This window comes from Aethalodelphis obliquidens, unplaced genomic scaffold (assembly GCF_003676395.1).
Source record: "Aethalodelphis obliquidens isolate GAN/ISIS:26980383/991018 unplaced genomic scaffold, ASM367639v1 scaffold71, whole genome shotgun sequence".
Lineage (NCBI taxonomy): Eukaryota > Metazoa > Chordata > Mammalia > Artiodactyla > Delphinidae > Aethalodelphis > Aethalodelphis obliquidens.
The window spans coordinates 8,331,304-8,357,335 of NW_020838015.1; the positions used below are offsets into that span (position 1 = coordinate 8,331,304).

Sequence of the window (26,032 nt, forward strand, 5' to 3'; positions counted from 1 at the left end):
TGTGCTGCTCTGGTCTGACCAGTGGCCTAACTCAAACGTCTGTCTCTGTTAACGGCCCTGAAGGGTATTTTCCTGAAAGTCTAAGGGAGCTGGACTTTTAGATGCTTCTTTACTTAAGGATTACTTCCAAATACCATCATGGATTTATCCTCCCTGATTTTATCTCAGTCCTTCTTGAACCTGTTTACATTTTCATTCTGTTCCACTTCTTGAGCTGATGAGTTCTCTAAGTTCCCTAAACATTGCTCAAAGTCCTGCTTTCTTTTTGATAAAATTGCCTTTAGGTTACAGGGATTGCCCCTTTGTTACTTTAACTCTGTGATTGGGTGAATAAAGTCAACAATTTCCACACTTGTCTTGATTCTTATCGATTTACTGCTTCATTCTTTTAGAGCAAGATTTCTCAACCTTGGCAGTATTGACATTTTGGGCCAGATAAATCTGTGCATTGCAGGATGTTTAGCAGCCTCCCTGGTCTCTGCCCCCAAGATGCCAGTAACGCTGCCCCTTCCCAGTTGCGATAACCAAAAATGTCTCCAGATATTGCCACATTGTCCCTGGGGAACAAAATTGCCTTCAGCTGGGAATCACTACTTTAGATATTTGTCTTTTCCAAACTGTAGGGTTTTGTCTTTTGGGACTAACTTTATAAATATGGAGGCTCCTCTATCCAGTTGATTGTATTGTGCTTTTCTGGGTTTTTTCCAGCTCTGGTTGATGTCCATCTTGAACGACAGTGACAACTACTTTTCATAGTTTCAGTTTTTTCAGGTCAGCTGCATCGTTTGTGAGTGGTGTGTGGAACAAATACCTTGAAAACTTAGAAGTTTTTTTCTAATTATAAATGTCCTATATGTGTACTGTAAAAATGTGGAGAATGGAAAAAATTAGAATGTTTTTGTCACTCAGAAAACTTCAGTGTTATTGATGCAACTAATGTTAGTAAATTGGTTTATGGCCTTCATTATTTTCTATATATTTTATTTCATAGGTGCAATCTTGCTATAAGACCAATTTTTATAGTTTTTCCACTTAACATTTTTATTTATTTATTTTATTATTTATGGCTGTGTTGGGTCTTCGTTTCTGCGCGAGGCCTTTCTCTAGTTGCGGCAAGCGGGGGCCACTCTTCATCGCAGTGGCGGGCCTCTCACTATCGCGGCCTCTCTTGTTGCAGAGCGCAGGCTCAGTAATTGTGGCTCACGGGCCTAGTTGCTCCGCAACATGTGGGATCCTCCCAGACCAGGGCTCGAACCCGTGTCCCCTGCATTGACAGGCAGACTCTTAACCACTGCGCCACCAGGGAAGCCCTCCACTTAACATTTTAACATGAATGTTTCCCTGTGTACCATGTTTAAATAATTGAGTGAAATACCATAATATTAATATACTTTAAGTAGTCCTCTTTTGTTTGATAGCTAGGTTTCATCTATTGTTTTTATTAGGGAGTTTTAATGAACATTTTGTTCATAAATCATTTTCTGTGTTTTGGATTATTTTTCAAATATGAATGTTGGAAGTAGAATTCCTGGATCAAAGGGTATGAATATGTATAAAGTAGAGCCTTAGATTATTTTTAAGTTGCTGCATGGCCCCACAGATGGCAGTGAATAGTGGCTCCTTGAACTGACCATGCATTTCAGAAGTATGTCTGGTGGGTGTATAGAAGGAAAGAAAGGGCTGTGTTTGAGTTAATCACTTTTCCTGCCCCCTGCTCTTCTGTGGAAACATTAATGGGGAGTCCAGTAGCCACCAAACCACAGACTTAGATTCCAGTCCCAAATAATCCTAGTTGGGTTGACTTCCAGACAGTGCTCCTTTAAGAGGGAGTTTCACCCAAGGAAGGTATTTATTTTATACAGTTGTATTTTGCCTGGCTTACAGTCACTGTTAAGATTAATCAGAATGCTGTTAATCATTTTGGTTGAGATTATAGTAGGAATAAGATCTGAAAACCGCCTTCAAATTACAGTTCTCAAGGGTGCAATGTAAGGGCTGGTGCACATTTCATTTCTGCCAAAACAAAGGAATACTCATTGTGGGAGGTAAGGAAGAAAATAATGTCATTGTAAAGTCTGCACGCTGAATAGAGGACTAGAAAATAAACAGCTGAATAATATATCCAAATGTAAGGCAATGAGGTACATCGCACTGTACTTATTCTTGGTTTTGCTTAACAAAAAATTTTATTCTAAAGTACTTTTTAAAGGGTACCACCAAATGAAGTTTCACATGTTGTCTTTAGGGGTGCCTGGAAGCAGAATGTGAGACCATATTTGAACGTACATGATTTGTTGAGGGACTGCTCTCGGGAGAAACTTATAAGGGAGCAAGGACAAGAAGGCAGGGAAGAGGAAGAAGCTAAAGTAAGGATATAGTCTAGCATTAGCCTGTTTTGGTTAGGGGCATGGTTGGGGTGGTGTAGAGCTACTGGCTGCCCCTGGGAGGGAGACAGGGAGAGTATAATCTCCCTGGCAGGACTCCAGCCCTTGGGGAAAGGGACAGCTGTGAGCCATTAGCAGCCAACAAGCAGTACCTGGGAGATGGGTATGCTAGCTAGTAAAGGGGATGTGGGTGGGGCATGTTTACTTTGTGCAGGACACTGTGCTGAGACCTGGGAGTAAGAGATGAATGTGACATAGTTCCTGCTTTGAAGATGGTTGTGGTCTTGTGGCAGGGCTGACCATGTAAAGAATATTTACAGTGCAAATGAAGAGCATTTTACATGGACAGAAGCATGTATAGAGGCTTGGATAGAAAGCAAAGGAGTGAATAATTGTGAGAGAGGCATATCTGGGGAACCTCACTGAGGAGATCTAACAAATGGGTCGGACCAGGTTGGGGGAAAATGGGATGGTCCGGGTTAACAAGCAGGGGACTGTAGGCAGAGGGAAGAGCCCTGTCCAAAGGCTGGCAAGTATGAAACAAGATGGTATGTTCATGGAATCACATGAGGCATAGCATGTGCAGGAGGCAGGGGGGAAGCAGCTGATGAGGCCTGACAAATTGGAGCCGGAACGCTGTGGGCCTCCAAGGCTATGCTTAGGAGTCTTGGGCTTAGAAGGGGCAGCATTCCTGCTGTTAACCCCCCAGCCTGCCTCAGGTCTCAGGGTCAACTTGGAGTGCCCTGAGCTCTGCCCTCTGGTGGCCATGTAGCTCCAAGCATGTCATTTAAACATTTCTGAGCCCCAATTTCATCTGTAAAATGGTGATAATGATGTTTATAGGACTGTTGTTGTGATTAGAAGTAATAAAGACAGATCTAAAGATTTGCCACCATGAAATTATTCTGCTGATATTTACTGTTCTTTGTCATTTTCCTGTAGTAATTAAAACAGCAGTGCTGTCACAGAAATAAATCAGTGGACTTTAATAGCCCAGACCCAAAAATTTGCTTGCTTTGTTTTCTTTTCTAAAAATTATAAGCAACCCAGTTTCCAGGACTGGTGTTATTGGTGTTAATCTGTTTCCTAGGCTCTTTATTGATAATAAAAGATTTTTTGTTTCCATCTATAGTAAAACATGACTGTTACTGTAATAGTTTAAAAACCACAAGATTTGGGAACTCCCTGGCAGTCCGGTGGTTAGGACTCAGTGCTTTCACTGCTGGGGCCCCGTGTTCAATCCCCAGTCGGGGAACTAAGATCCCACAAGCCGTGTGGCATGGGGGAAAAAAAAAGCACCAGATTTTACAGATTCTTAAAAATCTGCACCTCCCTCAGTCATGAACAGTTTGGTAGCTCATCTAAAGAAGAGAATATTATAGAAAATGGAGACACTCTTTTAGCCAGAGTTCATAAGACCAGAACTTCAGATGAGAGGAGTATCTAGCTTACAAGAAGTCTTAGGTCTCCTGAAACTTTCAAGAAAGTGAAGAGAGAGGGACCATACTCAGTTGGCTTTCTTCACTGACAGTTTTTAGAGAATAAAAGTATTTCTTCTATGGCATATGCTGCCTTCAATCCCAGTACAAGCTATCCATATGGAGGTTATGTTCAGTAGACACAGAATTTTTCTATTGATGTTATTCTTGACTCTACCTAAAAATTTCTCATTGGTAAAATGTCACAATATTTTTAAAGGTTTTTTTTAGCTTTATTGAGATATAATTTACATACTATAAAATTCATCCATTTTAAGTAGACAATTCAGTGGGTTTTAATATATTTACAGAGTTTTGCAACCATCACTACTACCCAATTTTAGAACATTTCTGTCACCCCAAAAAGAAGCTTTGTGCCCATTTGCAGTCAGTATTCTGTGTTCTTACTCCCAACCCTAGGTAACCACTAATCTACTTCCTGTCTCTATATATAGGCCTGCTCCTACTCTGGACATTTCATATAAATGGAATCATATGATAAGTGATATGGTGTTTATGACTTCTTTCACTGAGGATAATGTTTTTGTTAAGTGGTTTTTTTTACATGTTTTACACATTGTAGCATGTATCAGTACTTTGTTCCTTTTTATTGCTGAGTAGTATTCCATGGTCCAGATGTACCACAGATTGTTTAACCATTCACCTGTTGAAAGAAATCTGGGTTGTCTCCAGTTTTTGACTATTATGAATAAAGCTGCTATAAACATTTGTGTATAGGTTTTTGTGTGAACATGTATTTCCATTTCTCTGGGGTAAATGCCCAGGAGTGCAATTGCTGGATCCTGTGATAGTTACATGTTTAATTTTTAAAGGAATAGCCAAATTGTTTTCTAGAATACCTGTACCATTTACATTCCCACCAGCAGTGTATGAATGATATAGTTTCTTCACATCATCACCATTTGGATTTTCACTGTTTTTTATTTCAGCCATTGTGGTTTTAATTTTCATTTCCCTGATGGCTAATGATATTGAACCTCTTTTCATGTGCTTATTTTCCACTTGTAATGCTTTTTGGTGAAATGTCTGTTCAAATCTTTTGCGCATTTTAAATTGAATCATTTGTTCCTTACTGTTGAGTTTTGAGCGTTCTTTACGTATTCTGGATACAAGTCCATTGTTGTAAATGTGGTTTGTAAATATTTTGTCCCATTCTGTCGCTTGTTTCTGTATCTTCTTAACAGTCTTCTGCAGAGCAAGTTTTTCATTTTGTTGAAAGTGAATTTTTCTTTGATAGATCTTGCTCTTGGTGTCAAATCAAAGAACTCTTTGCTTAACCCTAGGTCCTGAAGATTTCCTCCTTTGTGTTTCTAAAGTTTTTTTACTTTTACATTTAAGTCCATGATCCATTTTAAGTTAACTTTTGTATAAGGCATGAGACTTAGGTTGAAGTTCTTTTTTTTTTCCTATTGTTCCAGTACCATTTGTTAAAAAGACCATCTTCCTCCATTTGATTACTTTTCTACCTCTGTCAAAAATCTGTTGGGCATATTCGTGTGGGAGTATATTCATTTTAATACTGCAAAATATATTAGGTTGTGGTAGGCAGAATAATGGGCCCCCTAAGATGGCTATGACCTAATCCCTGGAACTTGTGAACATGGTAGGTTACATGGCAAAGGAGAATTAGGGTTGCTAATCAGCTGACTTTAAAGTAGGGACATTATCCTGGATTATCTGGGTGAGCCTGATGTAATAACAAGGGTTATTAAAAGTGGAAGAGGGAGGCAGAAGAGAAAGGTCAGAGAATGAGGTGTAAGGATAGAAGCAGGGTTAGAGAGATGCAGTGTTGTTGGCTTTGAAGACTGAGGAAGCTGGCCAGGAGGATCCAAGGAATGTGAATGGCCTCTAGAAGATGGAAAAGGTAAGGAAATGGATTCTCTCCTAGAGCCTCCAGAAAGGACCACAGCCCTGCCAACATCTTGATTTTAGCTTAGGAATACCTGTATTAGACTTCTAACCCACTGAACTTACTATTAGAGATAATAAATTTGTGCAGTTTTAAGCCACTGAGTTTGTGGTAACTTATTGCTGCAACAATAGAATACTAATAAATGGATATTTCAGAAAAGTTCCCATTGATAATAGGATTCTAAATGTTTGGGCACACCACTTATCTGGAAAGTTTACATATATGGAACATCCCAATGGTATCAGACAAATGAAGTGCTACTCTAGGTAGATTTGTGCATTCAATGGGGAATAATTAGAAAATATATTACATTTATCTTTAAATTTCTACATTCATTGTGACTTTAAATTATGTTCCTTTTTGATGGGAAGTGTTTTGTGACTTGTTTTTGTTTGCATTTCAGAAGAGTGTTTGAATGTCTTGAGTTTTACACTGGGAACCAAACACAGCCCCCAAAATTTATGTGACGGGAGGTTAACATCCTATTTAAAGAAACATTCTTCATTTTGCAATATATAGATACTGAATTATTATGTTATAAACCTGAAACTAACATAGTGTTATATGTCAATTATATCACAATTTAAGAAAAGAAATATTCAGTTGACTTTGATAGTAGGACAAATAGAATTTGATTAATAATCTTTTTTTTTTTTTTGCGGTATGCGGGCCTCTCACTGTTGTGGCCTCTCCCGTTGCGGAGCACAGGCTCTGGACGCGCAGACTCAGCGGCCATGGCTCACGGGCCCAGCCGCTCCGCGGCATGTGGGATCTTCCCGGACCAGGTCACGAACCCGCATCCCCTGCATCGGCAGGTGGACTCTCAACCACTGCGCCACCAGGGAAGCCCAATAATTTTGATACTTATGCTAATCCTATTCGTTTTTTTAAATAACAGCTTTATTGAGTTATAATTTACGTACCATACAGTTCACCCAGTTAAAGTGTACAGTTTCATGATTCTTAATATATTCACTGATATGTGCCAACATCAGTACAGAGCACTTTGAATATCTTATCTCATTGCCTTCTGATTTCCATTGTTTTCCATGAGAAGTCAGCTGTTAATCTTATTGGGGTTCCCTTATAAGTGAGGAGTCATTTTTCCCTTGCCGCTTTCAAGATTTTCTCCTTGTCTGGCTTAAAGCAATTTGACCATGATATGCCGTCTATTTGTGCAGCTGTTTGCAGACAGTAGTGTAGTAGTAGAAGTAGTAGTAGTATAAACTACTTGGAGTTTTTTGAGCTTCCTGGATGTGCAAATTAATGTTTTTCAGTTAAATTGGGAAGTTTGCAGCCACTAAAAAAAAAGGTTGTTTTTGCTTTCTTTCTCTCTCTCCTTGTGGCACTCCTATTACATATATGTTGGTGCATTTAATGGTACCCCACATTTCTCTCAGACTTTGTACATTTTTCTTCATCTTTCTTCCTGGTTCATGGTTTTCTTTAGTTCTAGGAACATATTTACATGGCTAATTTGAAGTCTTTGCCTGTTAAATCTGACATCTAGTTGCACTTACAGGCAGTTTCTGTTGCTTGCTTTTTTGCTGGTGTATAAGTCATACTTTCCTGTTTCTTTACATGTCTCGTAACTTTTTGTTAGAAACTGGGCATTTTAGATAATATAACATAGCAACTCAGTACTGGTGCCCCACTGCCCCTCAGGGCTCTTTATTGTTATTTGCTTGTGAATTTTTTTAGTGACTGGCTGCATTATTTTATTGAAACCTATTTACTCTCGCCCTTTGCCCTGAAGTGTGAAGTCTTGATGTTGCTTCTTAGGCATGTGGCCTTTGGTATGCCCACAGTCACCCTGGGATTGACTGTGGTTTTGGCAGGGCTCTTTCTGACTCTTTACCCTGACCACGTCCAGCTGTTAAACTCCACTGATTGCTGTTGTTTTTAATAGTGCCCCCAAACTGATCCAGTCAGATTAGGGCTCCTTTGAAGGGATAGTTCCTGAGATCAGTATTAGAGATTTCTTCTGACCCCAGGATGGTTCCTCCCAGCTATTTCTTTCCTTGGTTCTCTCCAGCATGCTATACCGTAGGCTTGGACTTCTCCACACACTGTTGCAAATGAAGTCAGTTCCACTGGGGGAAGATTTAGAGCCCTCTATTCTATGGCCTACTTCTCCCCCTAGGCAAAATCTCTGAGCCACAGCTCTAGTGCAGGGGGTGGGGACAATGATGTGTTTCCCTCTGAGTGATGACCCCAGGTCTCCTAGGTTTGCCTCTCCTAATGTAGAACCCACGAGCTGGGCCCATGGCAATTAGGGCCTCAGTATTCTTGGTGGTATCACACCCCTGGACTTAGCCTCCATACCAGGAATGGGGGCCACCTGGAAGAAGGGAACCCCCATCTCTCAGCCATAGTTGTCTGGAACCTAGCCTCATCAACCAGTAGTCGCTGTGGACCAGATGAGAAACACACATCCTGCTCTTCCCAGGAGAAAGCTTTACAACTGGGAGCTGGAGGAGAGGGAGCTCTGTGTTCTTGGCTGCACTTGTCTGGTGTGATATCTGTGCTGGGAGTGGGGATGGAGGGAGTGGGTCTAGGTCCAAATACCATGGACTCTTACTTTATGTACTGAGTTGTAGATTTTCTTTAATGAGTGCTTCTTCATTTTCTGTATGCCCTTAGGACCATTTCCAGAGATTTTATTTTATTTTATTTTTTTAAAGGGAACTTTATTTTTATTTATTTATTTTTGGCTGCATTGGGTCTTTGTTGCTGCACGGGCTTTCTTTAGTTGAGGCAAGTGGGGGCTACTCTGTTGCAGTGCATGGGCTTCTCATTGCTGTGGCTTCTCTTGTTGTGGAGCATGGGCTCTAGGCACACAGGCTTCAGTAGTTGTGGCTTGCAGGCTCTAGAGCAGAGGCTCAGCAGTTGTGGCGCACGGGCTTAGTTGCTCCGTGGCATGTGGGATCTTTCTGGACCAGGGCTCGAACCCGTGTCCCCTGCGTTGGCAGGCGGATCTTAACCACTGCGCCACCAGGGAAGCCCTCCAGAGATTTTAAATGAGTGTTTTTTGTTTATTTTTTAAGTAATTTTCACCAGTTTCACTGGTGAATGGATCCACAAATCTCTTCACATTGTCATGCCAGAAATGGAGCTCTACTAGCTTTTTAGCATACAGTTTTGTTTCTGTTACTCCTGATTGCTCATAGTGGCCTTGTACTTGGATTTCTATCTCCTTGGTAGATTGTGAGTCTCTTGAAGGCAGTAGCCCTGACCTTTATTCCTTGTTGGATCATGATTGTCCCTAGTAGCATTTTATATACTGTGGCGCATAAAAGAATGTTAGTTATTGACTGTATCACTGTCTTTTCTAGTTTATATTTTCAGCACTTCTTTTGTGACTTAAAGTGTCTTACCATGTTTTCCTTTTTTTCTACTCTCTAGTGGTGATGTGTTCCCAGAAAGGTGGTGCCTCTTTTTTATCTGTCACTGGTCTCTCTTTCTCTCTTTCCCTTTCCCTCCCTCCCTCCCTCCCTCCCTCCCTCTCTCTCTCTCTCTCTCTCTCTCTCTCTCTCTCTCTCTCACACACACACACACACACACACACACACACAAGGATGCTTAAACTATTGGAAGTTTTAATTAAAAACATTATTTTTCACGATATAGGAGCTTTCTGTAGCATTTCTTGCGATAGATAGATATAATTTTAAATTAGGCTAGTTTGTGGGATGGGAACAGGTAGAAAGTGAGAAAGGGGGAGAAAGGGCAGGCAGAAAAGCAATGGTTTGTGCTTTTAAAGATGGGACATGCCTCACTTGTTCTTTCTTCAGCCAGCCATGTCTCATGCCTTTTTAACCTTGGCCCTTGACAGCTCTGCCTTTGCAACTGCTTTTTCCTTTCTTGCTCCTCTCTTATTGGGGATCCCTGGCTGATGTTGACCCTGTGGCTGCCCCCCTTTGTTTGGGTGGACAGTGGTCATGTGGCCACATCTGAGGCTCCAGCCAATCCTATACCATTCATTCTCTGCTGCTTGGATTTCCTCCTAAAGCTAATATGTGGCCTCACCCAGTCTTTGACACACTGTGTATTGGAGAATTTGGTAGTACTCTTCTCCCATCACTCTAGGTCATTTGAAAATATTCTTTACAGAAATTATTTGATTTGTGTGATTTGCCTGCTGCTGCTTCTTGAGCAGTATTGACTGCCCTCTGGGATGGGTATGTGTGGGTTGACTATTTTATTCAGTGTTGTTCTCTTTCCCAGGATGCTCCAGGATGAAACGTCATAGAACTCTCAGCAGCAGTGACAGTTCAGACGAGAGTGAGTAGAACCAGCGAACAGCTGGTAACCTCTGTATCTGTAATCCTTGAGGATTTCTTTGACTTGAGGACAAGCTGTTTCATGCTTCTTTTAATGGTTAAAAAATAATGTTTCTAGGAAGGAAAGCTTGGAGTACCATTTTTCTTATTTAAATTTCATTAGACATAGATAAGTTAGGTGAGAAAATTGGTTTTATGCGGCATATAGCATTTTGTTTTTCACTTTTTATTTACCCAAGCAACAAAGCCACATCTACCAATGATATAACAGTCCTTTTCTAGAAAGTAAGAAAAGTATGAGAGCATAATTGTAGGCCCTACAGTTCTATTTGTAGCTCAGGTACTAAGTGTTTGACTGGATGAGTCATCATTTGTAAAAGACAACAACTTTATTAACAGTAGCATTTGGGGAAGTGCTGAAGGTTACACAGATTACCTGCTCCACATTTTTAGTTTTTTCAGTTGCTTTTGCAGATACTTTTTCTCCAGATGGAACATGAATTGTGTTATTCCAAGTTATTATGAAATATGATTACACCAAATTGAATCTCCTCAGCGTTAGCACTGTTGAAGCTTTTGCACCCTGGGATGTCACCCATAAATGTCATTAAACTCCATTATGAAACTTTTTTGGTTGCAATTTAACTGTTTTCTTCAGTGGTATGAGGTCACTGTGCTCTTCTCCACCATATATTTCATATTCTTTTGGATGACATTTAGTTATAATAGCAGGTAATAAGTCTCAGTATGTTTTTCTAATTATCTTTTGCAGGTCCTTCCACTTCCTTTACTTCTGGCTCAATGTATAGGAGCAAGTCAAAAATTCCAAATGAACACAAGAAACCTGCTGAGGTGAGATCAGATATTAAATTCTTAAGACTTAAAAAATAGACAGATAGCTACCTTCTGCCTACATATCTACAATACCCAGATCTTGGAGACGTGAGGAGTAAACTACATGCCAATGGATAGGCTTGTTTTCTGATGAACTTTTTTGTTTTTCAAGAAAGATTCCGTTTCCTTTTTCCTTTGGGGAAAACAGTAACCTTCACTGTGCTTTCATTTTGGTGATGACACCTAAGTGCATGGCTTTAGAATATAAATCCTCTCCTAGCCAAGAAGTCAAAGGGAGCCAGATTTGGAGAATTGGGAAGGACCAAAAGAGCCAAAGATCTGGCCTATGATAGGAAAGAGCTAAGTTGGCAGGTGGGAGGCAGTGCAGGAAAGGATAGATGAGGAAGTTGTGGATAGAGAAGGAAAGGACTGGATTGGAGATCTGGGCTATGGTATGTCCTCACAGCCTTCAGAGCACTACCACCAGGCCAGGAAAAATGGGCCAGTCCTTGTGAGGCTAGTCGTCTTCTGCTTCAAGGGCAGCAAAGTGCCAGGGTTGCACCTGGATTTGGTAATTGTTTTATGAATCCTACAGACTTTCCTCTGTGATAATTAAATGATGAGAAACTGACCTTGTCTATCTTCACTTCTACTATGAGTAGTCTTCCTTGGCTGCAAAGGAAAAGGGAATGTATTAGTTAACTGTTGCTGCATTATACGATATCACAAAATTATTGGCTTAAAGCAGCACACATTTATTATCTCAGTTTCTGTGGGTCAGGAGTCTGGGCACAGCATGACTGGGTTCTCTCTGTTCAAGGTCTTTCAAGGCTGTAATCAGTGTGCTGGCTGGGCTGTGTTCTCATCTGGAAGTTTGACTAGGGAAGAATTTGCTTCCACGCTCATTCAGATTGTTGGCAGAATTCATCTCCTTCCAGCTGGAGGACTGAGGTCCCTGTTTTTTCATTGACTTTTGGTAGAGTACCACCCTCCACTCCTAGAGACTGCTTGTAGTTCTTTGCCATGTGGCCTTCTCCATAGATCATCTCAAAACACAGCAGCTTACTTTTTCAAAGCCAGCTAGGGGAGAGTCTTTTACTCCAGTCTGCTAAGACTGAGTCTTTTTTTTTTTTTTTTTTTTTTGCGGTATGCAGGCCTCTCACTGTTGCGGCCTCTCCCATTGCGGAGCACAGGCTCTGGATGCGCAGGCTCAGCGGCCATGGCTCACGGGCCCAGCCGCTCCGCGGCATGTGGGATCCTCCTGGACTGGGGCACGAACCCGTGTCCCCTGCATCGGCAGGCGGACTCTCAACCACTGCGCCACCAGGGAAGCCCAAGACTGAGTCTTATATAACATAATCATGAGAATGGCATCCCATTACATTTGCCACATAACATAACCTAATCGAGGGAGTGACATCCCATCATGTCTGACATATTCTGTTGATTAGAAACAAGTCCAGGTTCCACCTGCCCTCATGCAAGTGGTGGTGCGGGGGGGGCGGCATTGCTTTAGGGTGTTAGCCAGAGAGAGCATTTCTCCCTTTCTCAGAGGTCACTTTTCATTTTCACCTTTTGCCAGGGACCTTTCTGGGCAGAGTAGAATATCAGTGTGTATTTATATGTGTCTGTGTCATGCAGAAAAACTTAGGGAATAAAACGCACATAAACAGGAGCAGAACAAATTTCCCACCTATCCAGAGGAGGCTTTGACTACAGAATGGTGAGAAAGAAACCTTGCTACTTTCCCATTTAGGACAGCCAGTCCTCGAACATAAAGTGACTCAAGAGCTTTGAGTCTTAAGGCCTGCTGCCTCCGAGTCAGTGAGAATATCAGTCTTTTGTTGCAAGAGATAGGGGACCTGGGCTACTGGAAGCAAATTTTTTCATTTATATGTCCCATTCTATTATAAAAGAGAGAACCTGATATTGTAGGACAAAACCAGCCTTGGCATTAGAAAAGATTGATTCCATGTGTTGCTTGGCTGGTTTATTTCATCTCTCTGAAATCATTTGTTTTGTCATTATAACATGGATGTTATCACGCCTACCTCTCATAGGTACCATTTATTGTAATTTTCTGTGCCAAGAGCTTTTTATTAGATAATCTGATTGTTTCCCAAAATTAAGCAATTGTAAGAACCTCCTTGGATGCTGCCTTCATTTAAAATTTTTATTTAATAACTTATTTATATCAGTATGGACTGACATATATTTATTTTATACTTTGGGTTATAATCCAGTACTACATAATATATTGTATTGCTCAAATTATTCTATATATCAGTGAAATCATCTCTCTTATTTTTCTCTTTTCAATTTCCATTGATTTCTGCTCTTACTTTTATTATTTTCTTCCTTCTTGCTTCAGTTTTATTTTGTACTTTTTCTAGATTCTTGAGGTAGATGCTTAGGCTATTTGAAATTTTTCCTTTTTTCTAGTATAAGAATTTTAGTGCTATAAATTTCCCTTTAAATACTACTTTAGCTGCACCACATTAATTTTGGTATGTTTATTTTCATTTTCATCCATTTCAATATTTTTATTTTCCTTGAGACTTCCTCATTGATCCATGGATTATTTAGAAGTGTGTTGTTTAGTTTCCAAGCGTTTGGAGACTTTTATTGCTATCTTTCTGTTATTGATTTCTAGTTTGAGTTCATTTTTGTCAGAGAACATAGTCTGTATGTTTCAGTTCTTTTACATGTGTCAAGGTTTGTTTTCTGGCCCAAGATATGGTTTATCTTGGTGAATGTTTCATGGGCACTTGAAAAGAATGTGTATTCCACTGTTGTTGGGTCCTATTGGTTGATGGTGTTCTTCTGTATCCCAGCTTATTTTCTGCCTAGTAGTTTTATCAGTTGTTCAGTTAGGGCTGTAGCAGTCTCCAACTGTAATTGTGGATTTGGGTATTTCTCCTCTCAGTTCTATCAAATTTGCTTTGTGTATTTTGAAGGTCTGTTGTTAGGTGCATACATATTTAAGATTGCTATATCTTCTTGGTGAATTTATCATCATGTAATGTCCCTCTTTGTCTTTGGTAATTTTGTTTGCTCTGAAGTCTATACTATCTAATATTAATATCATTTCTGGCTTTCTTTTGATTCCTGTTTACATGGTATATGGTATATTTTTTCCATCCTTTCACTTTTCATTTATACATATAATTTTTATTTGAAATGAGTTTCTTGCAGATGATATATAGTTGGGTCATTTTTTAATCCACTCTTTCAATCTCTGTCTTTTAATTGGCATATTTAAAACATTTATATTTAATGTAACTTTTACTACTGTTTGGTTTAAGTCTGCCATTTTACTATTCTTCTGTTTGTTTTCTCTGGGTTTTTTGTTCCTCTTTTATTTTCTGTCTTCTTGTGGATTACTTGAACATTTTTTTAAGTTCCATGTTGAGTTTCCTTCTTCTTTTTCTTTCTTTTTTTTTTTTTGTTGGCTGCACTGCACAGCTTACAGGATCTTAGTTCCCCAACCAGGGATTGAACCTGGGGCCTCAGCAGTGAAAGTGCAGAGTCCTAACCACTGGACTGCCAGCGAATTCCCCCATGTTGATTTTTCTATGGTGGTTTTAAGGGTATATCTTTGTGTAGATTTTTAGTGGTTGCTCTTGGGAAGCAACCTTTAAAAGGGAGGGCCTTTAACAAACATGACATCAGTCTCCTGATCTCTACATTTTACCACTTTGAAGTAAAGGAAGCTTACCACCATTTGGTTTGTTTATCCACCCCACCCCCACCTTTATCATATAGTTGTCTTAAATATTTTCTCTACATACATTGAGAACTACATTAGACAATGTTAGAATATTTGCTTCAACAGTAAAATATTATTATAAAACTCAAGAGGAAAAGGGTAGTCTATTATATTTACCCGTATTTTTATTCTCTTGTTCTTCCTTTATTCCTGATGTTCCAACTTTCCTTTTGTTTATTTCCTTTCTATATGAAGAACTCCCTTTAGCTGTCCTTTTAGGGGGAGTCTGCTGGTGATAAGTTCTCTTAGTTTTCCTTCATTTGAGAATGTTTTGGTTTTACCTGAAGGTTATTTTCACTTGATATAGAATTCTGGTTTGACAGAACTTTTCTTTCGGCACTTGAAAAATGTGCTACTTCCTTCTTGCCTCCATGGTTTCTAATTAGAGATCGCTCTCATTCAAATGGTTGCTCTCCCGTAGGTAATCAGTCATTTCTTTTCCAGTTGCCTTCAAGATTTTTCTTTGTCTTTAGTTTTCCAAAGAAAACTTTAGAAATCCATGCCTGGGCATGGATTTCTTTGGGTTTATCCTGTTTGGGCTTTGATCAGCTTCCTGAATCTAAGTTTATATCTTTTGCCAAATTTGGGAAATTTTCAGCCATTATTTCTTCAGCTATTTTTCAGCTCCACCTTTTTTTCTTTTCTTCTTTTGAGACTTCAACTGCATGAATGCTAGATCTTTTGTTATTTCCCACAGGTCCTTCAGACTCTTCCTGTTTTTTCAGTGTATATTCTTTCTGTTGGTTAGATTAATTTCTCTTTTTCCCTGTTTCTTTATTCTGTTAATTCCATTATTCTATTGAACCTATCCTATGTGTTTATTTCAGTTATTATATTATTCCATTTCAAATTTTCCATTTGGTTATTCTTTGTATCTTCTTATTTCTTTGCTGAAACTTTCTTTTTTTGTTGTTTCAAAAGTGTTTGTAATTTCTTGTTGAAGCATTTTTATGGTGGCTGCTTTAAAATCCTTGTCAGATAATTCCAACATTTGTGTCATCTCAGTGCTGGTATCTGTTGATGGTCTCTTATTCCTGGTTCTTAGTATTATGAACGATTTCCTGTTGCATCCTGGGCTGGGTTTTTGTTTTGTTTTGTTTTGTTTTGTTTTTTGGTATTATGTTATCAGACACTAAGTCTTATTTAAATCTGTTTTAGCAGGCTTCCATAATAACCACACCAGTGGGGAAGAGAGACACTGACTTTTTACCACCAGTTACACAATTCCTAGGCTCCCCATCCTAGTTCTATTATCTCTCTAGGAAGGTAGTTCTGTTATCCCTCTGGGAAGGGGGAAGGTTGGCTCATTACTACTTGGCAGGGGTGGAAATCCCCACTTTGTTACCTCCACTGATAGCAGGGGCAGTGGTGTGGTAAGGGGTACTGCATTACTGATGGGCAGTGGTGATAGTCCAGGCTCCCTACCCAGTCTCTGCTGGTATCACATTGAGGAGGAGGAATGCCTTATTATTGCTGGGTGGGAGTGGATGTCAAAGCCTCTCAGGTGATGTCCACTGATGCCACAACAATTGTTCTTTTTTAAAAGACATTTTAACATCTTTTTGAAATATAATTCGTACAGCATACAGTTCATCTACTTAAAGTGTATAATTCAGTGGGTTTTAGTATATTCACAGAGTTGTTGGGTAACCATTACCACAGTCTAAATTTAGAACATTTTCATCACCCCAGAAAGAAACTCCCTATCCATTAGCAGTTAACTCCCTGGGCCCCTACTCCCAGCCACTGGCAACCACTAATCTAATTTCTGTTTCTACAGTTTTGCCTATTCTGGACATTCCATATGAATGGAATAATACAATATATGGCTATTTGTGTCTGGCTTCTTTCATTTAACATAACATTTTCAAAGTTCATTCATGCTGTAGCATGTATCAGTACTTCATTTCTTTTTTATGACTAAATGATACTCCATTGTATGCATATATCACATTTTAAAAATCCATTCATTAGTTGATAGACATTTGGGTTGTCTCCATTTCTGGAGTATTATGAGTAATGCTGCTGTGAGCATTCATATACACGTTTTTAGGTGGACATATGTTTTCAAAAACACCTAGGTGTAGAATTGCTGAGTCTCATAGTAACTCTGTTTAACCATTTGAGGGAATGCCAGACTATCTTCCAAAGGGGTCTCATCAGTTTACACTCCCACCAGCAGTGTACAAGAGTGTTTGAAATTTGTTATTGCTATGGGTACCAGAGACTTGGAATTCCTCAGATAACTTTGTTTTTGTCTCGTCTCTTGACTTTTCCCCTTGTGCTTGTCCTCAGAGAGATTTTGTCTTCTACAGCTCTCCTAGCTGTAAGCCACTGTTATCACTGGAGGCTTTAGTGTGGTGGTAGGGTATGAGGGAGGGGTGGTGTTCTCTACTCTTCTGATTATGTCTCAGTCTTTGGGGTGTGTAGTGGTCCTGTGTCTGGGGGTGAGGTTGGGGAGGTAGCCTTCAGGGATAGAGCATTTTTGCCCCTGCCCACTATTTTCCTGAATGCCTGCAGCAGGTATCCTCTGGTATTCTCAGTCTATGTCCTTGAAGTTTTCTCTCCTGCAGATGAAGGCTTTTTTCTCTGTTGAGTAACACAGGGAAGCTGAGGCTGGGTGCTTTTCCCTTCCCACAGCACTAGTCCAGTGCCCTCACTTGAAATCCTTCCTCTGTAGATGAAGCCTTTTGTTCAATAAGGGAGCCAGGACACTGAGCACCAGCGACCCAGACAGCACCACTGGGGGAGCTTTTTCTCCAGGTTCTCCCCCATCTTCCCTGTGAGTGGCCTCCTGGGTTTCTAGAGAAAAAGCTTACAAGAAGGTGGGAACCCCCTATGACTACAGCCCCCAGAAACTTCATATTCTCATAGTAGGCCCCACTTAGCCCCCAGAGATTCATCAGAATTTCTAGTTTAATGTTCCTGCTGTGGCTTCTGCCCCAAGTAAGGAAATGCTCCTGTCCTGTGTCTCCCTGCAGGCGTGCTTGCCTCTCTTTGAGTTTGACTATTTGTCCTGTGACTCATTTCTCTAATGGTTTCACAAAAACTCGTTAATTTGCTGCCTCTCCTGCCTTTTTCTTCTTGTAAAGATGAGAATTTCTTTTTTCTGACTCTCTACAGGTCCAAGATGAAACCTTATTTTTTAGTCATTGAAGTGCAATATAAATGATCTTTTTCACTAGGGCTTAATTGGCTGCATTGATAGACAAATATTTTCTTTGATGTTTAGTGCTTTGGTGAGATTCCTGTGTGTGCCTCCCTGAGTTATCCTCTAGAGGAGTATTTCCTAGGGGTGTGTGAATTCCACATACGGTTCAGGGGCTTTGGGACCTTCTGAAAATTGTATACAGACTTTTAAGGGTATGTTTTTATGTGTATTTTTTTTCTGAGCTAGTAGCCTTCATCTGATTCTCAAAAGGTCTCCTATTCTAAAAGATGTTTTTAAAAAGCTAATTGCCCTAGAAAAAGCTCATAGTACTAGATGACCAATTTGAATATATTAAAAAGTCTTTTATTCTTTCTCAAAAGCCTGCATATTTTCACCTAATATTAGTCTGACTGGTCTATAAAATATATCAACCTATCTTAAAAGATTGACTGCATATCTTCTCTAGGCCCAGAGTCTCATTTATTATATCTAAGACTTTCATAGCAACAGAGTGAAAGCTCATATATTTTAACTCAGCAGAGAACACTGCATACTCTCAAATAGATACTTTACCTGTATTTCTAACAAGCTTGATTATTTGGTTTTCTGACCCACAGCAGATAAAAAGTACTAAGCTTGCAAATGCACACTTACTGCACAAAAAGGGACATTGAGGAATGGGAGAAAAACTTTCAAAGCAAACCTCAGTTGTCATCTCTTGTATGAAAATTGCTCACATCTCCAAGTCAGACTCAATTGTTCCTCCTCCTCCATTAACAGGATGTATATGCCTCTGATACAGGGTAAGGAGAATAATCAAACCTACCTAAGCAGCCCAAAAGTACATTGCTTTACGGGAATCGATGTTCCAGTTGATGTCAGCCCATTAGCCATCAGAAATGTCCTATTTATTCTTTATAAGAAACCTAAGAATTATTTAAACTATCTGAAAAGTATTTCCATGATTTTTAAAGTTTTAAACTTAGAAATTGAATAAGTTTTGCTTCATTGGAAAAACCAACGTGGGACACAGTATCTTGACAACACTGGCTACTTTTGTTGATATAAAAACAAGCTTGTATTCTTTGCTAGGTTTTCTCTGCTTTAAGTGGTTGATTCTTTTAGATAACCTGAAAAATCTTTTCTTGCCTTAAGATTGTATAATTCTAAGAAAATCACTTACGGTTAATTCCTCTTGATTAAATAGAGTTACCGTGTTTGCAGCTGTTTTTTAATGCTTTGGGGGTGACATCTGTTTGTCGTCAGTTATGTATTTCAGATTTAGTGACTATGAATCAAAACTGATCAATCTCTCTGCTTCATTATACATGGACCAGACAGTGTTCCCCTTTGTGTCATACAGGAAGCACATGTTTTGGCTTTTCCTCTAAAAAATGTCACAGAAATGTTCAGACTAGCTGTGCTTATAAGAAACTGCCCACTGAGAGATGTTAATGAGAACAGTAAAAGCCAGAGCTGTCCATGAAGGGCATTTTCATTTTGTGGCTCTGGCAGGTTAAGCATTGATATTCTAATTGAATTCATAGTGAGGCCTCCTTTGTTTCTGCAAGCATCTGAGAGGCCAAGATGTGCATGCACTGTTGGACTTGGCATAGCTTCTGGGCTGTATGTTAGCCTGTGAATCCCCTCTTTGACCATAAATGAGCAGATATCTGGTAAGTACAAAGCATTTTTGTTTCAGGAACTTTTGGGGAAACTACCAGTGCATATAAAATAGGCACACAGTTAAGAACTTGTAAAACTTCTCAACTTCATTACCTAGGTCAATGTCAACATCCAGATCCCTCATTCACAATCTTTAATTTAGCAACGAATAGCCATGTTTCATTTTGTGAAGTTTCTGTATTACCGCATGACCTATAGAATGTTGGTTAAAGTTCTCGATGGAGCTCTTGCTTGGGAACACTGTCTTTGGGAGTCAAACCATGCATGTTTTAGTTGAGCCCTGAACTCACATCTCCTTTTATCCATCAACAATTACTTTATGGACTAGAGAGGAGAATTCAGCTATATACTTCTTTCTGCTTTTAGAACTAAAGCTGAGACTATGATGATGATAATAAAATAACCGCAACTAGAATTTATTTAGCAGTTACAATGAGCCCAATACCATGCTAAGACCTTTACATAAATTCACCTATTTAATCCCTACAACTACCCCTATGAGGTAAGTGTTCTTATCCTTGTTTTACAAATAAGTAAATAAACATGGAGAATTTAGACAGCTTCCCAAACTAGTAAGTGGTGAAACCAGTAGACCAATCCAGGCAGTCTGTCCCGGGACCCATATTCCTCTCTTTAAAGATTTTTTTTTTTTGTAACGCTTTTCCTATTTCTTTTCTTTTTTAAATTTATTTATTTTTGGCTGCATTGGGTCTCCGTTGCTTCATGGGCTTTCTCTAGTTGCTGAGAGCGGGGGCTACTCTTCATTGCGGTGCGCAGGCTTCTCATTGTGGTGGCTTCTCTTGTTGCAGAGCATGGGCTCTAGGCATGCAGGCTTCAGTAGTTGTGGCTCACGGGCTCTAGAGCACAGGCTCAGTAGTTGTGGCGCACGGGCTTAGTTGCTCCTCGGCATGTGGGATCTTCCCGGACCAGGGCTTGAATCCGTGTCCCCTGTATTGGCACATGAATTCTTAACTACTGCACCACCAGGGAAGTCCTAAAGAAAATTTTTTTAAATAAATTTATTTATTTATTTATTATTTTTTGCTGAGTTGGGTCTTTGTTGCTGTGTGCAGGCTTTCTCTAGTTGTGGCGAGCGGGGTAGTTGTGGTGAGCAGGGGCTACTCTTCGTTGTGGTGCACAGGCTTCTCATTGTGGTGGCTTCTCCTGTTGTGGAGCACGGGCTCTAGGTGTGTGGGCTCAGTAGTTGTGGCTTGCAGGCTCTAGAGCGCAGGCTCAGTAGTTGTGGTGCACGGGCTTAGTTGCTCCGTGAAATGTGGGATCTTCCCGGACCAGGGCTTGAACCCATGTCTCCTGCATTGGCAGGTGGATTCTTAACCACTGCACCACCAGGGAAGTCCCCTAAACATTTTTAATTTCACTTTTTACCATATAAAACATTTACCTGGTTCAAATATCGAACTATGAAACAAAATACATTCAGAAAGATTCAGCTTTTGTCTCTCTTCTCCCTATTTTCTCCCCTTTCCTCTGTGCTGTTTATTATTTTTTAGTTCTTCGTTTATCCTTTTATTGTTTATGAAAATATATACAAATATGCATGTATGTGTGTGCTACTATATGTATATAAAGCTCATACCTCTACCCAGGATACACTGTAACTATTTTGCCTGTGTTTATTTTATAAACCTTTAAAAATGACTTTTCTTACCAGAAGCAGATTCATGAGACCAGTCTGGTAAATGTATTTCATATCACTTTGCAGATATCTTCCTGAGTACTGAACTTAAATTCCTATCCCCTCTTCAGCATTTTATGTTCTGCCTCATACTTGAAATGTTTGACTTCTACAGCAAGATAAGGCAGACTCTTGCACTCTGCCTTGAGTAAAAATGCTTCTCTAGAAACCTTGGATCTGATGCTGTTTAATCTGGCTAGCTTGTAAAATTGAAATCAGGCTTACCATGTAAGTCTATTTTTTTCTAAAGGTGGAAGGGAAGTTTACAGTAGTCATTGGATTTAGCCTTCATTTGCTTAAGAAAAATAGGTATGAGTTGATTGGTATTTCTGCAGTCCGAGGTTCCCCAGACTTCACAGAGTGCCTGTTCCCTGGAAGTTTACTATTTCTGAAGCAATGGACAAGGGCCAGATTTCATTGGCCTCTTTGTCTAGAGTCTTCAAGTTACTCTTCTGTTTGGTAAATGTGTGTATTAGTTTCCTAGGGCTGCTATAACAAATTACCACAAACTGGGTGGCTTAAAACAGCAGGAATTTATTTTCTCACAGTTCTAGAGGCCGGAAGTCCAAAATCAGCCAGACTGCATTCCCTCCAAAGACTTTAGGGTAGATTCCGTTCCTTGCCTCTTCCAGGTTCTGATAGCTATCAGCATTTATTGACTTGTGGATTAATGAATCACTCCAGTCTCTGCCTCCATGGTCATAATCCCTTCTCCTCTTCTGTCTCAAATCTCCCTCTGCCTTTCTGTTATAAAGACACTTTTTATTGGATTTAAGCCCCACCTGGATATTCCACGATGATCCTTTCATCTCAGAATCCTTAAGTTATTTATATCTGCAGAGATCCCATTTCATATAAGGTAACATTCACAGGTTCCAGAAATTTGGATGTGGACATATCTTCTGGGGGGCCACCATTCAGCCCACTGCAATATGTTTCCAGGCTACTTAGGAAACTCTACAAAACAGACTTTCATAAGCAGTTATATCAAGTATGAAGACATGGCTTATGCTGTGTGATTATTGTTAATCCCAAAGCATGATTTTGCAATCAGTTGATTTATTTTGAGAAGTGTATTGTATGGAAAATAATGAAATATTTTATGAGGTTGAAAAATACTTGGCTCTAGTATTCTTTGCAGAGCTAAGGTAGGATTTCCCACAGGCAGTAGTTGAGCACAATTGTAAATTGCCACCGTGTCTTAACCACTGTCTCATTAAAGGCACTCTGGTAATTTATAGAAATGGATCAGAGTGTTCAGCAAAATGGTGATTCAGTTTCTCCAACTAGCCACCCAGAACACTGAGCTCTGTGCAAAACATGTTAATGGATATGTCTGTGATCCTCTCTTACCTCCTTATACAAAGCATTATGTAGTAAACCACCGGTTTTCTGTTTGCTATAGACTTAGCTTTCTCCCTGCACAGTACCCAATTAACTTTAATTGGTTAGGATTCTTGGTAGGAAAGTCATTTTGTTGCCACCTCGACACCAGCATGTTTAACGTTGGTTTCCTGCTCAGGTCATATTATTCATTCTAAATCTTCCCTAAATGAAACCAACAGGCATTTGTAGAGTTGTCCCTGCAGAATAGCAAATGGAATGAGTCCTTATGCATTTAAATGACATCATTCGATTATGTGATAGTTCAGTCCTGTACTCTGTGAAATGTCAGTTTAAACAGAACTACACCAACTGAGAATTAATTGCTTTCTTGTACCATGCACTGTGCTTCAACTTTCGTGTTACACATAACTTGGACAGTGTTTCTCTTCAGAGAACGTTGATTAGCATTAAAGGCTAAAATGTTTGCTTGATGGCATCTCTTCCTTTGATAATCCAGAGATGTAGACACATTTACCTTAAACCTGCAAGTGGTTGTTTGATTTTTTTTTCAGAATTAGCACTTAGTAGGTGAGGTATATATCAGTGTATGTATGCTTTTATATGAAAGTTTATTCCCTCATTGTTTAGGCATTAACTGGGCCTTCATCAGTGAAATCAGTACCAGGTTAGCTGAAGAACTCATGGCATTCTTCTTTCCTGTTCTTGAAAAGGCAGAATCACAAAGCCTAAGTTGCCACAGCAATTTAAGTCATGTTCCCAGGCTTGTGAGTACATTTCTGTGCCTGTCAATCACGCAGGAGCCCGTTCAGTCAGAGGATAACTGTACATCAAACTTTAGATGGGTATTCATTCCCATATTGTCAGTACCTAACTGTGCTTAAGGTGCAGAAAATGGACTATAGGGAATCTCTTTGTCTCTGTAAGTCCAAGTTTTAGCTGTACCCATATCATCATCCCCTACCTCTGGCCTTTGAACTTTCCACACAGCTAGGGATCCTTTGCCAGGGGTAAGGTTAAGGCTCGCACTGGGAGCCTCTTGGCTGCCACAGTAAGCATATCATTTGTGTCCTCCTCACCCCTGTGCACACTGCTGTGCAAAGTGGAGCTGTCTATACTTTGTTTCTGTTTTTGTTTTTCTTCCTGGAAAAGCATTTTTTTTTATTTTATTGAGGTATAGTTGATTTACAATGTTAATTTCTGCTGTACAGCAAAGTGACTTTAGTTATACATATATATATTCTTTTTCATATTCTTTTCCATTATGTTTTTTTAACATCTTTATTGGAGTATAATTGCTTTACAGTGCTGTGTTAGTTTCTGCTTTATAACAAAGTAAATCAGCTATACATATACATACATCCCCATATCTCCTCCCTCTTGCATCTGCCTCCCACCCTCCCTATCCCACCCCTCTAGGTGGTCACAAAGCACCAAGCTGATCTCCCTGTGCTATGTGGCTGCTTCCCACTAGCTATCTATTTTACATTTGATAGTATAAATTAGTCCATGCCACTCTCTCACTTCGTCCCAGCTTACCCTTCCCCCTCCCCATGTCCTCAAGCCCATTCTCTACGTCTACGTCTTTATTCCTGTATTCCCATCCTGCCCCTAGGTTCTTCAGAACCATTTTTTTTAGAGTCCATATATACGTGTTAGCATATGGTATTTGTTTTTCTCTTTCTGACTTACTTCACTCTGTTTGACAGACTCTAGGTCCATCCACCTCACTACAAATAACTCAATTTCGTTTCTTTTTATGGCTGAGTAATATTCCATTGTATATATGTGCCACATCTTTATCCATTCATCTGTCGATGGACACTTAGGTTGCTGTAACTGTGTATACTTTGCAAGCCTCTGTACAAATAAATTTGAAAACCTGGATAAGATAGATAACTTACCATGGAAATACAGATTACCAAAATTGACCCCATTGGAGGTAGAAAGCTTAAAGAGATCAATTTCCAAAAAGGTAGAGAAAATTAATAAGGAACTACCCCACTAAAAAGCACCAAGTCCAGATGGTTTCATAGGGACCAGATAGTCCCAATAATTCTCAGATTATTCTAGAGCATTGTAACGCAAGGAAAATGTCCTAATTCCCTTTATGAAGCATGCAAAACGCTGATACCTAAATCTAAAAGACAAAGACAATACCAGAAAAAAGGAAAGAAAGAAAACTGCAGATAAATATCACTCATGAGAATGATACAAAAATAATATTAGAAAACGAATATAATACCATATTAAGAAAATAATATATCATGACCAAATAGATATTCATTCTAGAAATGCAAGTTTCAGTATTAAGAAATCTAATATTATCATATAGCATATTAATATATCTAAGGAGAGAACTATATAATTATTTCCATATATGCTAAAGAAGTCTTTAATAAAATTCAGTACTTAGGCATTATAAAACATTCAAGAAAATAGGAACTGTAAGATACTTTCTTAACATTATAACATAAATATGACATAGTCTTCAACCTAGTATCTTATTTCATGGGGAAACACTAGAGGCATTTCCACTAATTTCAGTGAGAAGACAGATATGCCCACTATCCCCATTACTATTCCAAATATCAGTAGAGGTATTAGTCAGTGCAGTTAAACAAGAGAAACCAATTAGAGACATAAGACCAAGTAAAGATGATGCAAAATTCTGTTTGCAGATGATGCAATAGTATATTTAGAAAACCTTAGGAAAGTCAATGATAAAACTAACTCAGGCCATAAAAGAATTTAGTAAGGTGGCAGGATATGAAGTTAACATATAAAAATCAATAGCTTTTATAATCAGGTGGAGGATATTAACACGCCTGGGGTATGTTGTAATGCAGGAAGTTAAGGAAATACTCAAAAAGGGGTGGGATGTGTCAAAAGAGCACAGGTGCAAGCCAAACTGAAAGAGCTCCCAGTGACCAAAGGTGGAACAATTTAAGCATCAAAATAAACAACAATAATACTGAATTGTAACCCAAAGAATAAAATAGATCCATGAGTCTATAATGATATAAATAAATAATTGAATGAATGAATGAACGAACGAATGAACAAACAAACAAATAATAAATAAGGGAGAAGGGGCAGGTCTCTTTTACAGAGGAATTCCAATTAATAAATCTAGAACTGAGGGAAATAGAAAATCACCATTAGAATACCACAGTAATAACTGTTACAGGCAAGGTATCTATTCGTGGATGCTAAAATTAGTCCATGACAGTTTGAGGAGAAACAGGATGTTTTTATGATTTCAGAGTATCTCCTCTAAGATATTTATTAATTACAAAGGAAAATATAGTAACCTAACAGCTGAGAAAACCAGCGAGACACACTACCTTAACCAACTGATAAAGTTTAACATCACCACTAATAAGACATTGAGATCATACATTCCTGATATAATGGGATAAGAGGGTCACAGCAACCTTTCTATGGCATTTTTGCTCAAAACTGAATAACCTC

At 39.3% G+C, this 26,032-nt stretch overlaps 1 protein-coding gene across 6 annotated transcripts in view; it reads left to right on the forward strand.

The window, feature by feature from the left end:
* JADE3 (jade family PHD finger 3) overlaps positions 1 to 26,032 on the forward strand; it is a 151,343-nt gene that overhangs the window by 69,854 nt on the left and 55,457 nt on the right. For 4 of the 6 annotated variants that reach the window (XM_027091369.1, XM_027091368.1, XM_027091370.1 and 1 more), the window contains 2 exons: positions 10,023 to 10,079; positions 10,851 to 10,930. In XM_027091369.1, the coding sequence (XP_026947170.1) occupies positions 10,023 to 10,079; positions 10,851 to 10,930 (137 nt within the window). Of the gene's footprint in view, positions 1 to 4,621; positions 5,748 to 6,593; positions 6,638 to 10,022; positions 10,080 to 10,850; positions 10,931 to 26,032 lie in introns of those variants that run through there. The other 2 variants (XM_027091373.1, XM_027091372.1) reach the window with 2 other exon arrangements.